This window comes from Branchiostoma lanceolatum, chromosome 2, assembly GCF_035083965.1.
Source record: "Branchiostoma lanceolatum isolate klBraLanc5 chromosome 2, klBraLanc5.hap2, whole genome shotgun sequence".
Taxonomy (NCBI): Eukaryota; Metazoa; Chordata; class Leptocardii; order Amphioxiformes; family Branchiostomatidae; genus Branchiostoma; species Branchiostoma lanceolatum.
In genome coordinates this window covers 30,665,569-30,681,829 of record NC_089723.1, presented here as the reverse complement: position 1 = coordinate 30,681,829, position 16,261 = coordinate 30,665,569, and the positions used below count along the sequence as shown (strand labels likewise).

At 40.8% G+C, this 16,261-nt stretch overlaps 2 protein-coding genes across 2 annotated transcripts; both read left to right on the top strand.

The window, feature by feature from the left end:
• The first annotated feature begins 2,408 nt into the window (after window positions 1–2,408).
• LOC136428554 (polyubiquitin-C) lies at window positions 2,409–5,256 on the top strand. Its single transcript, XM_066418158.1, has 2 exons — window positions 2,409–2,517; window positions 3,414–5,256. Exon 2 carries the CDS (start codon window positions 3,418–3,420, stop codon window positions 5,017–5,019), a length of 1,602 nt encoding a protein of 533 aa, XP_066274255.1. The 5' UTR covers window positions 2,409–2,517; window positions 3,414–3,417; the 3' UTR covers window positions 5,020–5,256.
• Window positions 5,257–6,697: 1,441 nt separating this feature from the next.
• LOC136428553 (probable ribosome biogenesis protein RLP24) lies at window positions 6,698–15,383 on the top strand. Its single transcript, XM_066418157.1, has 6 exons — window positions 6,698–6,825; window positions 7,596–7,709; window positions 8,451–8,523; window positions 8,703–8,766; window positions 9,304–9,386; window positions 15,165–15,383. Exons 1-6 carry the CDS (start codon window positions 6,745–6,747, stop codon window positions 15,236–15,238), a joined length of 489 nt encoding a protein of 162 aa, XP_066274254.1. The 5' UTR covers window positions 6,698–6,744; the 3' UTR covers window positions 15,239–15,383.
• The last annotated feature ends 878 nt before the right edge of the window (window positions 15,384–16,261 follow it).

The window sequence follows — 16,261 nt, the reverse complement described above, 5'->3', positions numbered from 1 at the left end:
CATGCTATTCACTCTATTTGGTCAATTCCTACTATTTTTTCAGCCATCCGCGGAGCCTGGTAGAGGCTAAACAAGTCACATCACCGCCATCATCATCATCCTCGCCGCTTTTCAGTTCACACTGAGGCGGGCCGTCATTGCCACTTGATTTGCCGAGTTACTGCTGTCACATGCATGCATACAAATGAACACGAAAGTACAAATAATTGGTTTACAAACATATGAATGGGAAAACATGGCGGGGATGAACTAATGGTGAAGTACTCCCTACATAAGCATACTCCCTACAGCCAAGGAGGTTATAGCTACAACACAGCATTAAGAAAGATATAACAAAAACAAACAAACAGAACACATGACAAATGATAGCTATCCGTGACAACAACCATAACGTCAATCATTACATTATAGTACCCACAGACATAGATGCATGCAATTGCATTTTAAACGAAGCCACTGGGGCCCTATGTCTGGTTTTATCAAGCCATGCCCAAACGAGCACCTGCCCACCACCAGATATTATGCAATGCAGCAATAATCGCTTGAGTTATTTTCTTCACAAGCAAAACAATATCGTCAGAAATCTCTTTGGTGGCGCTAAAAACAAGAGGCAAGTCCCACCCACGAATAACTGTCGCTTCACTCATTTATGAAACGCCCACACGAAATGATCCAGAAAACCGTATGACTACTAGTAGGATATCTAGCGGCCTCTAGCGGCCCTTTTACTAACTGCACACCAAAATCCATGCTAGCCCTGGCAGTGTTCAAATTCTTCTTCTTCGGGTTTGGTCACCTGTTGATCGCAAGTTTGACACCAGCTGATATTCAAAAACCCTTGGTTTGACACCATGTTCCTACCGGTATAACGGTTATGTTTCTTCTACTAGTGACTTCATCTGGATCTTTTATATCATATTTCCAAACATAACAAAAATGTCTGAACAAACAGTAAACATGATTCTAGAAACTCTATAACTTCAAACTTAAATGTGATTTGTAAACCCCATAAAAAGGAGTCAGTGTGTCAGATGGTGTAGCCATTTTTGACTTTAATGTAGGTCCAGTGTACTTGATCTAACATGGATGATATCAATATTTGTCACGTAGGTTTGTTCTTGAACCCACGTAAATTATTAGTACGTATCTCGCTAGTAGCAAATATAACGTTACACATGTCGTTGAAATCAAGCCGAAAAAAAATATTCTTATATGATATTCCACTGATAAAGGATATCATAAAGCCTACTCATCGCACATTTGTTATAGTGTGTTGAATAATAACTAAAACAATACTTTAAGGTTAGGTATTGCCAAGGAGGTTTTATATAGAAAAACCTCCTTGGTATTGCGAGATTTGGCTACGAAAACTTAATCATTTCATTATCACATCATAAAAGTTGCCATGCATGTGGTCTTCAGAAAGTCCCCGTTCCCTGCTCCGAAAATACATGTGCAGCTAGCGCCTCCTAGCGGATCATGATGCGTTTGCTTAATATTTTTAGTCCCTTTAGGGGGCTTATCTTCCAGGGCTCATTACACAATACAACAACATAATACATACACCAGAGTACATATTTACACACTGTATAATTACAGACTTAAATATTGAGGTCAGAGGTCGGATCAGAGAACTAATTATAACTGAATAATTAAGTCAACAAATTATCAGATAGTAAAGGCATAACCTGTACTTGCAAATAACAGTATTGCTACCCATTACAATTTGAAATGATTAATTTCTCATCAGGGTTAAAACCATTAAGTTATATAAATGCGTGCTCACCAATAAGAGCATTGCCTCTTGAGTAAATATTTTTCAACGATCAACAGGTCTGCCTGTGTTTCATTTCAAAGTCTGCCAAAGTCCAGTAACTGATGACGAAACTTTTGGGCGCGAGTCCAAGTATAGATGACTACGAAAGCGCATACGAATGAACGTATTGTTGTAATATGATACTCACACTGTCATTACCCGGGGTAATTTTCATAACCACGTCATCATTCAGCATAACTTGACTTGTTCTGTAGAAGTTTCCAGAAGAATCCAGAACTAAATTAAATGTTAACGTTAACGTTACATTTATATCACTCCACCCTGGTTCATTGGGGGTGAGGTGTATCATAGATAGGTAACTATCTACACGTGCTTGTGTGTGTTTTCTCTGCCCATCCCTATGAGGCCCCATATTACGATGTGAAAACACAAATGGTCCAACCAAGGACGTTATATTAGTCATCGGCAGTAATATTTGCCACTGACGTGTCCAGATAAACTTTCGATTGCGCAACATCTATGACGTAACCTATAGCTTTGTGTTCTAGACATATCTAGACATATCCACCAATCGTGACGCAGTTCCATGTCATGTGATCAAAATTGACCAATAAACGTTCGCTGGTGCCAAGAATAGTGTCGTCATACTGTATAAGTAGTCGAACTCGTCTGATCGGCGTCATTTCCAGACAAGAGAGAGATTCGAGTCACACCAAATCGTCTTTTATCACAAAAGAAAGGTAAGTTTTTCGCTGAAGTCTACTCACAATAGTCGAAGTACTTTCCGAGCTTGCGATAAGTGTCCACACCGGTCGACGTAGGGCCAGTTTTCTCGACTCTGTGCTCCCTTTTTTGTCGGAAGCTCGCCCCAGAAATTATACTGAATTGGCGCCATTTTGTTGTTTGTCTCTTTCACGTCCTGACAGATTTTATCCGTCAAATCGTTTACTTGTAACTCTTGCTGTTATCCAGACAGAAGTGGCCATAGAGAGGACACTAATTTGACTCAGACAATGTTTCTTTGCTGCTTTCTGTCCAACATTGGTGAATTCGAGTCGATTACAGACAGTTCCTCTTTTCCCCCAAGGTTACAAAAAATGTATTCAAAGCTTAGAACTAGTTTTATGCCAGAGTGTTCTTCCCTTTTCTAATGTTACCGCTCATGGACCAACGAAGGTTTGCTCCTTACTTTGCCTACAATAAATAGTTTTTGTGCTGAATGGTTTCTGGCGTTGTATTCTGGAACGTTCGTTGAGTCTTTGTTCCAGTTCTCAGCCCCCAGGGCAACCTTCTTATCTATCACTATCAGGTGATTCTGACGTCATAGTTGTTTTTCAACATGTTCAGACATGTACTAACAGTAACGCTGCGCCCTGACCAACCCAGACTGTTTCCTGTCTGTTTCTAGGATTTGATATCTTATGTGTGGCAAAATATTACTGCAAACCATTTTTTGAAACCACCTCCCTGCTGCCATAACCAATAGAGCCAAATGGCTTCTTCGGTACATGCAAAAGATTAATCCTTCATAGAAAAGGATGATGCAATACAAAATGATGTTACAAAACATTTTGAACGGAAGCAAAGACATAAATTATGCGAATGTGTACTCATTATGTTTCTTTAATTACTACAGAATCATGCAGATCTTCGTGAAAACCCTGACGGGCAAGACCATCACCCTCGAGGTCGAGCCATCTGACACCATTGAGAATGTGAAGGCCAAGATCCAAGACAAGGAGGGCATCCCCCCAGACCAGCAGCGTCTCATCTTCGCCGGCAAGCAGCTGGAAGATGGCCGCACCCTTTCCGACTACAACATCCAGAAGGAGTCTACCCTCCATCTTGTCCTGCGTCTGCGTGGTGGCATGCAGATCTTCGTGAAGACCCTCACAGGCAAGACCATCACCCTGGAAGTGGAACCATCAGACACCATCGAGAATGTGAAGGCCAAGATCCAAGACAAGGAGGGCATCCCCCCAGACCAGCAGCGTCTCATCTTCGCAGGCAAGCAGCTGGAAGATGGCCGCACCCTGTCCGACTACAACATCCAGAAGGAGTCAACCCTCCATCTTGTCCTGCGTCTGCGTGGTGGCATGCAGATCTTCGTCAAGACCCTCACAGGCAAGACCATCACCTTAGAAGTCGAGCCTTCAGACACCATTGAAAACGTCAAGGCCAAGATCCAAGACAAGGAGGGCATCCCCCCAGACCAGCAGCGTCTCATCTTCGCAGGCAAGCAGCTGGAAGATGGCCGCACCCTGTCTGACTACAACATCCAGAAGGAGTCTACCCTCCACTTGGTTCTGCGTCTGCGTGGTGGCATGCAGATCTTCGTGAAGACCCTCACAGGCAAGACCATCACCCTCGAGGTCGAGCCTTCAGACACCATTGAAAACGTCAAGGCCAAGATCCAAGACAAGGAGGGCATCCCCCCAGACCAGCAGCGTCTCATCTTCGCCGGCAAGCAGCTAGAAGATGGCCGCACCCTTTCCGACTACAACATCCAGAAGGAGTCAACCCTCCACTTGGTTCTGCGTCTGCGTGGTGGCATGCAGATCTTCGTGAAGACCCTCACAGGCAAGACCATCACCTTAGAAGTCGAGCCTTCAGACACCATTGAAAACGTCAAGGCCAAGATCCAAGACAAGGAAGGCATCCCCCCAGACCAGCAGCGTCTCATCTTCGCAGGCAAGCAGCTGGAAGATGGCCGCACCCTGTCCGACTACAACATCCAGAAGGAGAGCACCCTCCACTTGGTTCTGCGTCTGCGTGGTGGCATGCAGATCTTCGTGAAGACCCTCACAGGCAAGACCATCACCCTGGAAGTGGAACCATCAGACACCATCGAGAATGTGAAGGCCAAGATCCAAGACAAGGAGGGCATCCCCCCAGACCAGCAGCGTCTCATCTTCGCAGGCAAGCAGCTGGAAGATGGCCGCACCCTGTCTGACTACAACATCCAGAAGGAGTCTACCCTCCATCTTGTCCTGCGTCTGCGTGGTGGCATGCAGATCTTCGTGAAGACCCTCACAGGCAAGACCATCACCTTAGAAGTCGAGCCTTCAGACACCATTGAAAACGTCAAGGCCAAGATCCAAGACAAGGAGGGCATCCCCCCAGACCAGCAGCGTCTCATCTTCGCAGGCAAGCAGCTGGAAGATGGTCGCACCCTGTCCGACTACAACATCCAGAAGGAGTCTACCCTCCACTTGGTTCTGCGTCTGCGTGGTGGAAACTAAGGCAGTTGGTCAGTCACCGGAGCTGTTTCTCAAATGGCAATTCATAGATGACAAAAATGTCACGAAATGAACGGACTTCTTCTCGAGCACTGAACTCTATCTGCATTAGTTATTCATTCCATGTAGTGTCACTAGATGTTTAAAATGTCTATTGTTTAGTTTTTTCTGTTGCTCTTCAGTGACAGAAGTTTTGTAATCTCATTGTCCTCTGGCATTAAAATTGCTATGCTGAACTGACTTTGTAACCTTGTCTTATTATTTATGACAGTTACATCTTATTATAAGACTTGTGAAGGAAAGATTAGGGAAATAAATAAGTAAATTACTAATGAGAAAAGGAAAATATCAGTGTTGAAAATGATAACCACAGACATAGTTGCAAGCATAGAGTAATTCCCTGAGCATGGCCTGCCTTTAGATTGTAAGCTAACATCAGCTTAGTATTTTTATATAATGTTCTAACATCTTGAGTGAAAATACCAATATGGTAAGTTATGGCGTTGATGAAAGACATGAATTTGGCAATGACCAGTACAGAATTTTGGATAGCACAAGCTTAAAAAGAGAAGGACATAGCCCAAAATCTGAAAGCTAGTTGCTATTTGCAACAATTAAAAAACAGGTGGAAGGTTAAGGACATGCAAAGAAATAGGCATAAGCTCCCCAAAAAATTGAATACAAGCTTAGCAGTGGTGTTGCTGTAAGTCAAAACTTCCTGAAGTGGAGGAGAAGGTTCTGTATGAAGTGAGAGTACAGTTGCATCTATTTGGTCTTCCATATGAAAGGTGGTGTTATAACTAGAGTGTCAACACAGGAAAATCAAAGTGTTGTGAAACTTGACGTCTTTAAAAGAAGGAAAATAGGATTATCACTGAAAACACTGAATGCTATCTACCACCTAACTGCTATCACTTGGACTGGTAGACTACCATTGCACGTACGCAGAGAAACAAGATATAAATTGACATTGGACATGTATACTATGACCTTGCCAGTACTATTCAAACCATACCTGGGTCAGTGAAATGCAGCCTGTCCAAAAAGATTTTAACCATGGTGCGAACTCCGGAATTGATACAGTAACTAAGATTGGCATAGTTGAAAGCCAACAAATTTGTCAACTCCTGGAGGAAAACATCAAAGACAAGGATGATTTAGAAGGGTTAGTTGTATAATAAATTGTCACCTCTGTTCTGAAAAATAAAAGGTGCTGAAGCCATCAAGTAAAAGATATCACTACTATCATGATCAACTTGTGTGCATCTGTGTGTATGCATGTGTATTGAGTAGTACGTCTGTGAGTGTGTGTGGGCAGGTTGAGTGACTATGTAGCTAGGTGGTTTATCTGGGACATGTAATGAAACCAAGAACAATACACAATGTCCTTGATGAAATCTAGTGTAGGGCCTAGGGGGGACGCAACGAAATTAAAAAAGTGGATCACTAGAAAGATGTAGCCTGTGTTAAACAATATCTCGATATCAGGGGCTGATTGGGCCTCCTCCCCGACCAATGGAAGGGCTGCTAGAAGATCCTACAAACGTAATTTAGTTAGGCTATAGAAAGACGTAGGAATACCTAAAAGAACACAGGGTCTAACCCCACACATGCCTGTATAGAGTACTAGTAATATCCCCCCGCCTAGTGGAATGGAATATTCCTATCATAATGAATTGTGGGTACTTCCTGGTGTTGCGCTAGCGTGGAGGAGAAAATCTTGCCAAGATGAGGGTAGAGAAATGTTTCTTCTGTTCCAGTCCGATTTATCCTGGGCACGGCATGCAGTTTGTTAGAAACGACTGTAAGGTAAGGGTTGATCACATGTTGTTCCTAGCGATTTTTACGGAAAAAGGAAGGGCTATTACGGTAGTGTTACTGTTTTATGTAGCATGTGCGTGGTGCCCCCCTCCCCCTCTGTGCTGTGACTTGTGCTAACTTGCTAGGTTGTCGATTGTCATGTTTATGATATATATAAAGAAAGACTAAACAACAACGTATCTGACTAAGCAACAACATACCTGTACTGCTCTAAGCCTTCTAGGAAACCATGACTCGTTCAAAAGGATGAATGTGTTCTAGAGATGTCTAGCATATGTCATGCTTAATTTGTGGAATAACTTCCGAATAAGTGTTGAAATTTAAAAGTGCACTAGTCGTGGCACATCTAGATTTCTGCACACAGTCACTATTGAAGGTCTTGATGTTCGCTGTGTTTTTATTTAAGGGTATTATTAATATATGAGTTTCCAACGTATAATACCGCACTACAGAATTTTTTGAACCAGGAAATTAAAACACAGTGAAAAACGTGTTTCCCCACCTACCACAAAATTAAGTCCCCACAAAAATAAATGAAGTTACAGTATTCCATGTATTTGGAGATGTGAGCAAAAGATATTCTAAGTCCAAACAATTAAACAGTAATGTTTTAATAAGTTAACACAGTCATAAATGTCATATGCTCGCTGTACATGCATCTTTAACATTACAACTTAACAAGGAACAAGGAATTATGAGGATGAGAATTATGGTGCTGTTTCTATAAGTTGAAACACTTTCCTTCTGTCGTATTCTAGATCTTCAGGTTTTGCCGATCAAAATGCCACCGAGCTTTCAAGAAGAAGAGAAATCCTCGGAAGGTGCGCTGGACCAAGGCCTTCAGGAAAGCAGCAGGAAAAGACCTGGCTGCGGTAAGTCTCCATGTTTCTTCCTGTCTAGTGTGGTTGTTCATCTTCATAGAGCCTACTTACCTCCGGGAACAGGGCTCGAGGGAATCTTTGAGCATAGGTGCACTGGTGCACCCTTACCTAAAATTTAGGTGCACAGAAAGAATTTTGGCCGCACCACATGAAATATAAGTAGAATATCAGCATTACGTATTTACGAACCCTATTACCCCTCGTAAGAGTTTCAATCTGAAATTTCAAAGTAATACATCAAAGAAGTACAACAAAGGTCATTTTACTTTTTCCGATGAATAAAATCAAAAATTATTCTGTATACTGGTGTCCAATATTACCTCTACCCCATAGCCTACAAAAATATCTAGGTGCACTGGTGCATCCATAGTCAAAACTTAGATGCACAGCTCTAACTTTTTTTCACCCATTATTTTGAGCCCTGGGGAATGAGGGTCACCTCCGATGGGGGTAATGCTTCTCTTTGCATTTGTATGTTTGCACATGTTTTGTAACTCAAAATCCTTTCGATGGATTTGAATGAATTTTGGTATGTGGGTATCTATTAAGGTCCCAAAGAAGCATGGCGATTTTTGGCCTGCTAGCAGTATTTTCAGGTACTGCAGCATGACAGGCCAAAACCCCCTTCCTGAAAGTAGTGTGGTATAGTCTGGTTAGCGGAGCGCCATAGAATGGGGATTATGAATAGGAAATGTTTCTAACAGATGTTGTTATGTTGACTGCTGTTTATAGGACGCTTCTCTGGAGTTTGAAAAGAGGAGGAATGTTCCAGCCAAGTATAACAGGGAGCAATGGAATGACACAGGTAAAGGTCTTACTATGATATGTATATCTATATGTCATTGTAGAGATAGGGTTTCAGCCACTTTCAGGACAATCGCACATTGTCCTAGGACAGATCAGACAATGCTATCCGTCGAATGTGTGCGGCTTCAGCCAATGTTATGTAAAGGATATGTTTTGACTTTATTTCTTCATTTGCAGTTAAGGCAATGAAGAGAGTAGAAGACATCAAGAGTAAGAGGCAGGCCCAGTTCATTCTCAACAGGTATGTATGAGTGTACCTGCAATACCAAGCCCATGTGTAAGGAGGCATTGCTAAGCTATCAGTTTACTATCTATGTGTCGTACTTCAACTTAGTGGCTTTGTGAAAATTCATCTTGTGGCAACATGTGAAATTTTAGCATATGTACATGCAAGCCGTACCAATCAGATTTCTCGGTATTAAAAAGTGACACATAAACAGCAATACCAATAAAAAGAGTTAAGTAAAGTTAAATTGAATCAAATATTTCTATACACAGTGCTTACATAAAATTTTCTTTACGTTTAAAGTTGTAATTCCTGAATTTTTACAACCTGGGTGGGCAACAATGGCCAGGATTCAAAATCTCAACCTCTAGGTTGAGAGGCTTAGTTTTTCACCCCTAGACCACGCATGCTAGTACAAAACATGTACATGTACATGAATGTCAACTCTTTTCAGACAACTTTTTGACTCCGAGTTCTCTCATCCAAAGCCTTTGTTAGATAGGAAAAAGACTGATCGCGATAATTAACCCTCTCACTTGCCTGTACTTCCAGACTGAAGAAGGGTAAGGAACTCCAGAAGGAAGCCGACATTCAGGAGGTTAAAAAGAACATCAGCCTCATCAAATCTCCTGCCGGTAAGTCTCATCATTATCTATTTATTTATTTATCTTGGAAACAGGTGGGTTGTCCCTTCAGTTGTGTGACTGATTTCCAAGGGAGCCAGACATGGAATACAAAAAGCATTACAGTGTTGAAAACTCTTCACAGAACCTTGAAGTGAGTATAAGGCCATACTGGCTTGATTATATGGATGATGTCCATACATGTACGTTTTGATCCGTGCATTAAGAAAACAGAAGTGTGTGACCATACTGTAAACGGTTCGAAGAAGCTGCAAAATGAGCAAATATATGCTGTAGATTACAAAACAAATATTGGAAAATGGATAAAAATGACATATAATGCCTCTTTTCCTATTGCAAAATGTACTGATTTTGTAGTTGAGTTGCTCTTTGCACAGAGCCTATAAGCAAGGTTTTCCAAAGTCTTTCAAGAAGATGTGAAGGAACAAAAATAAAGATTTTTATTGTTTGGTACTGTCTACCATGTTCTGGAATTTCAGTTGTTACAAGACTTTCCTGACCACTTAGCTTCCATAACGAAGGCAACTTTTTTGGAACCAACTTTTCTTTGCACACTTGCATCAATTTTGCAGTGCTAGGAGGACGTCATCCATGTGATCAAATCAGTATAACCTAATGTAATACTGATTGTATCACAGATCTAGACATCTTGAGTTATGAGAAGTTCTGGGGAATAAGGATTGTCCATAACGTACTGTACAGGGCCGTTTGCCTCTAAGTTACTTCTGCGTGGGATTACCTTAAGTACCAAGGTTGTTGTGAGGCATAAGCCTTTCTCTGTCTTAAGTGTTGGGGATAATCTACAGAGACAGACAAATAGGGTCATCCTGTTAAGCAAAGATGTGTAAGTCCTCGATGCTGCTGCACTGTAGATTTGTTTAAGTTCAAGACTTAAGAGAAACAGTTATTGGTGGATAGCAGTGTTTAAAGTTTGCGGTGGGCACGTAGAATGCATTACGAACGGAAGATCTGTATCTTGCTGATTTCGCGGTAGAGCAATCACTGTAAAAACTGCGCACATTAAACCTCCGTGAATATTTGAAGAATTGAAGTATACCTCCATCAGTTTGTGTCAAGCCTCACAGGACTCCACCGAATATGCACAAATTGCAGACAGTCACATTAGGTGTAATCCCTCAGTCATCTACTTGGTTCTTTGTGGCATTGGCCCATGATGTCATTAGTCAAGGATGGCCCTCGTCAGACCCCTATGGTACCACTTATTCAAGTTCAAGATTTGTTTTTTTTGAGTATATAAGGCCTTTTAAAGCTGTGCATTTTCCCATACCTTGTAAAGTATGCAGGCCATATGAAGTTAATTATTACCTTCGCTAAGAAGGTTATGTTTTTAGATGCGTGTGTCTGTGTCTGGTACTGCAGCCGGACTTCTGGTTTTAATATCTCGTATTCTGTACATGCTTTGTGTCCTAATTTTGTTTAGTAGGTAGCTCTAGTGCTCGGGAAGAAGTAACATACATTTAGCAACATCCAGCAGCTTTCTTTAGAACTGCAGGGGCATTTCAGTTGCAGACTAACAGGATTAGTTGAGAAGGGATGGATGGATTTTTTGTAATGTAGAATTTAAATGCAAAAAATCTCTTGCCATTTTCAAGAAGTAGTGATTGTTGAAGAGGTCTCTTCTCCATAGTTTGATTTTCATCCATTTTTACAGTAGCTATATTAAAGATATGTATCAGAGTGAACTGTAATTTTAAACATAAGAAACAATTGGACTTGACCAACTTTTCCAACCAAATGAAACTATTCACAGATCTCAAAATTGCTACATTGTCCTCATATGACCCCCTCCCCTCACATCATGTACAACTTGTATATGTTCCAAAAAAGATGGGCATCTATTGTCCGTGTAATGTCATAGGGCACCACCTTTAGGACGCCCAATTTTGCGGCACCACATCCATTTCAGATAATGACAGTGGCCTTTCAGAACTTTGGAGATGATTCATGTTCACTCATATATCTGTGTTAAAGGTAGGCCTTTCATGCGATTTGTATTAACTTTGTTTCCTTTATAATTACCCTACACATTGGGTACCTGCCTGTGGCACTGGCTGCAAATACACCTGATATTATTATTATTATTATTATAATGGGTTTTCTATTCTGGAAATAGGAGAGTTCGGTGTGAGGGCAATGTATGAGAGCAGAGTGACTAAGTGGGGGGATAGTGTAGAGAAGGGATGCATACTGGTACTGTACTGCAAAAATCGTTGTGGGAGTCGGTACAGGTCTAAAATACCGGATCTTGATGTACCAAGTACTGTAACTTATAAGACTAGAGATTTGTATAGCTATAGGCACAGGCCAAGGGCTAAAACCTGTTGAGAACAATACGTTTTCCCAAAACATGAAAGCAAACGATCTGAAAAAGTTGACGTTCCTTTGGGACATATTGGTCGAGGTTGACTCCAGAAAAATACAGACTATCTCAGTATCTGGGACTAAAACCTGTTGAGAACAGTACGTTTTCGCAAAAGGTGAAAGCAAGCGATCTGAAAAAAATTGACGCTCCTTCGGGACATATTGGTTGAGTTTAACTGCAGAAAAATACAGACTATCTCAGTATCTGGGACTAAAACCTGTAAGAAACAGTATGTTTCGCAAAAGATGAAAGCAAGCGATCTGAAAAAGTCGACGTTCTTTCAAGACATATTTTACAGCGGAAAAATACAGACTATCTCAGTATCTGGGACTAAAACTCATTGAGAAACAGTATGTTTGGCAAATGATGAAAGCATGCGATCTGAAAAAGTCAACGTTCCTTCGGGACATATTGGTCGAGTTTGACTGCAGGAAAATACAGACTATCTGGGACTTATAATCTCGGCGCGGCAGCTTGCGTGAAATTAGGTTTAGAGCCGGCATTGACCTTTCGTTGTGTGGCGAACGGCGAACCATCCGTCATCGATAGCGCTGCCTTCGCGGACTTACCAGTAATCTCTGTAGGTCATCACGGCAATTTCGGATCCAGAAAGATTACTGTGAAAAATTAATGGAATTTTCCTTAGAGTTTAAGACAAACATCTTAGAGCTGTGGATATCAGCACTTATAGATATTTCATATCTCTTGTAGACTGTTGTGTTCAACTCCCCTGTTTCCTTACCTATGCAATATTACTCCTCTATAATGGCCGGGGTTGCCAGGCCAGCATCTAGAAAGGATTATTTGCATTAGGCAATAAAAGTTTAGTTTTTTTCATGTCATATGTAGTGAGTTCAAAGCAGCAATGTCATGAAAAATGCAGATCAGAGCCTCGAGTGCGACCTACAGGTTGATGATCCCAGGTGTTGCAACAGATCTTGAGACACTAGATAATCTGTTCATGTTGATGGGTAAGGCCTAAGAAAAATGTTGTGTTTTTGATTATGGTCCTTTCAGTAGGTTTTGATTTCCTTTTATTTCGGCCTAAGTGATCCTACAAACACAGTTAAGTAATGTAAAGATGAAATGCATCAGGACACAAGTACACTTTCAACATTGTATCTGAATCATACAGATATGTATTGTACAAGGACAAGTATATGAATGAAATGAACGAGTAAGCACAATGTTTAGTACATGTTCTTACCTTCTTATGTTCTTATCAACCGTTCAAAGCTGTGATATGGAGTGAAATATAGGAAGCCTGTATTGAGTTTTATCACTCAGATGTCAGATTGGAAATTTCATGCCCCTTGCCAGTGCTCAACCCCCAAAAAGGGTGAGGGTTGGCAGCTTTTTGCTGGGGTTAGTCGGGTAAGCAAAAACACAATTTTTTTTCCTAGGCCTAAACTATGCCAGCCATTAGCCCTATAAAGCTATATTGGATAGATGGCTGTTAACTATTTAGTAATGTTGCAAGCTGTAGTAATCATCACAGACAATAGTCAGGAAGAAGATATTTACATGTACATGTATTAGACATGATTACAATGTATCATTCCGATTTTTGGTTCTATGGAAGGCGTTTTTTTTTTATGATGCCCCGAATATGTTTTAGGTACAGGTCCAAAATACCAAATACCTGATGTTATATTCAGGTACTGCCCGTAACTCACACTAAATGGTCAACTTAGCCTAGAGTACTCATCGTACTAAAAATGATCACAGTCGCCCTTAGTTTTCCTCTGGAATCTCCCATTTACAAATCCCCAATTCATCAAGGTGTCGAGGCCCGATTTTCCCGGTGGATCGAAAAAGGATTTCAGGCAAAACTGCCGGGGCTTAGTCTTGAAAGCCAAGGCCAGCTGGCTAAGCCCTTCCCTTGGCATGCCGTAATCCCGCGTTGCATTAGTTTACAAGTCTAGGGGAGGTTATCGGGGGATCTATGGCTATCTCCCGCTGTCATTGGTGCCGTATCACCCATTTGTATTCCGTTGTTAAGCCCCCACATTTATTCCTGCCTCTGGCTACATCAATTCAGAGTTGTTTGGACCATCGGGATGAAAGAAAAACTGATTCTACAACTTGGAGAAAAATGCATAGATTCATCAACGACCAAAAAAAAACAACGAAAAGTCTATTTCTGTAATTCTTGATTTGTTAACAGCAGCTTGATTTTAGCTACTTTAACGGTCACTAGTCAACCGCTAAAATTTCATCATCGCAAATATTTGATCACTAACATTTGAGACAGTTATGTTTGTTCCCACCATTAAAATCAAATGCAGTGAACTACTCCCTTTTCCCTTAACTGCTGAAATAAACAACCGCAATATTAAATGGAATATTGAATTATATAGGTGTTTGGTTTGAATCCTGGTGAAAATGTTCCCAATTTTATACATCATTTTGGACAGGAAAATTCTTTTCCCCCCAAAGATTTACTACAATTTGAGAGGTTGTAGAAAATGGAACTCGATTTTTCTTATTGCTAAAGGTATTTCCATCATTCCCATACAGAGATTTTTTACTTCAGAGTCGTTCCCTAAAAGTCGCTACCTTTGATCATATGACTTATGAGACCCAAAATAAACTGGGTGTTCCCACATAACTGTATAAGCCTGGTTTTGATATCTTGAATTATCAATGATATTGAAACATATACATTTATAAATCCCTATATCATGTTGTCATCCGACTGTTGCTCTCCTCTATCCCAAAGATGTTGAGTACTCTTACTGAACCAATAATTATCAATTAGCACTGCCATCTGTAGATGGGTTTTCATAAATGTATCAACTTCTCTGCTGTTTTTTTTTGTGCAAGACAAAACAATGTCAGTGTATCCAGATTTCCAACGAGAAAATTCTCTTAACATGACATAATATTATATGTTTCAACATAATACATTTTGAAACATTGTTCTTCATTATAGAGAGACATACTGTACACATTTTCGGCGACTTTTGTCATTGTTTAAAGATGTTTACTAGCAAAAAGATTTTCAACTTTGAACTAGACTATGATGCATCATGAGTGCACAAGCACACTCGGAACTGTGAGATAATGTACTGTAATTCTTGTTTCTTTAACTGTAACTTTTATTTCACTGTTTCCGCGGCCACCTCTGTACCGTAAAGGTATCATCACTGTGAGAAAAACTGTTATCATTTATGATTCCTTCACACATCCGTTCTGTAAATTACTTGCCGCCACCGTGAAGTTAAAGTTCAGTGAAAATGTCCATTTTCCTTACACCGTGAAATTTTGCTAACATGAATATAAAGTGAATTACAGTATTACTGGTACATGTATATCTTCTGACAGTTTCTTTTGTTTGGTTGTATATCACAAGATGCTAAAGCTTGTGTGCTCTGCCCTTACAGCCCGAGCCCAGAAACTGGAAGAGAAGATGGCGCAAGTCATCCAGGAGTCCGATCAGGAGATGGCAACCGAGTAACGCTCATCATCGCAACAGTCGTCAAGAAAAACAACTCCAACATACTGTAGAAAGCAAAAAGTTCTCAACAATTATCAGAGTTTTCAGATTGTCTGGTCATCAACTCAACAGTAATCTACATGCTAAAACAGTATTATGAATAGCATCTATGACTGACTTTAATTTTCCCTAGATGAGTGCATGCATATATTGGGAAATTACCAGTATATGTCATCTCCTGTCACGTTTGCATGCTTTCACCACAACCAAATAAGGAAGACGGTAACGCTTGTAGACATGTATAGCTCAGCGTATTCTAGAATATGTATACGTCGCCTCACAAATCATGGACTGAGAAATAGTTGCAGCGTTAAGCAGAAACAATTGCGACTTTGATATTTACCGCCGTCACACCCGTTGATCTGTATCCCCCGTCCGAGACTTTAACGACAGGCGCCACTGATTTAGTTCAAAGACGGTGTCGACATGCATCATCTTATAGCGCATAAACCTGTAATTGTCCCTTTCCAATAAAGAGGCAAATGTCCCCCATTGCTTCAGCTCCTGTGCTTTGATGCCTTGTACATTTTTCACAGACACTCCGGCGAGTTTTACTGCCAGCAGTTGTCGGCCCCAGAGACTGACGACTGCAATGATTCTCTCTCAACTTTTTCCATTCGATGATCCGAGGTTATTTTGTAGAACCCATATTTCTGATTTATGCGCATTCAGTTTCGGCGGACGAGAAAGTGATCATAGGGTCAGCGCAGTAAATCTGCTCACAAGTATGATTAGAATGGTGTAACCTGGGACATTTGGGCCTTCAGTTATGGTGATTGCTGTCTGGACTCAAAATACTTTTTTTTTCTGTCTGGTAACTTAGCAATGTTATCCAGAATTTTACCTGTCATTCAGCAAAAGTTTCCACAAATACCTGCCCTTTTACAACCGTCTCCAACAAATGAAGCCTTAACTATCTCTTTGCATACCTTGGGTTGCAAGACAGCCTTTTTCATGGCAATAGCTACTAGCAGTCCAAGCTTT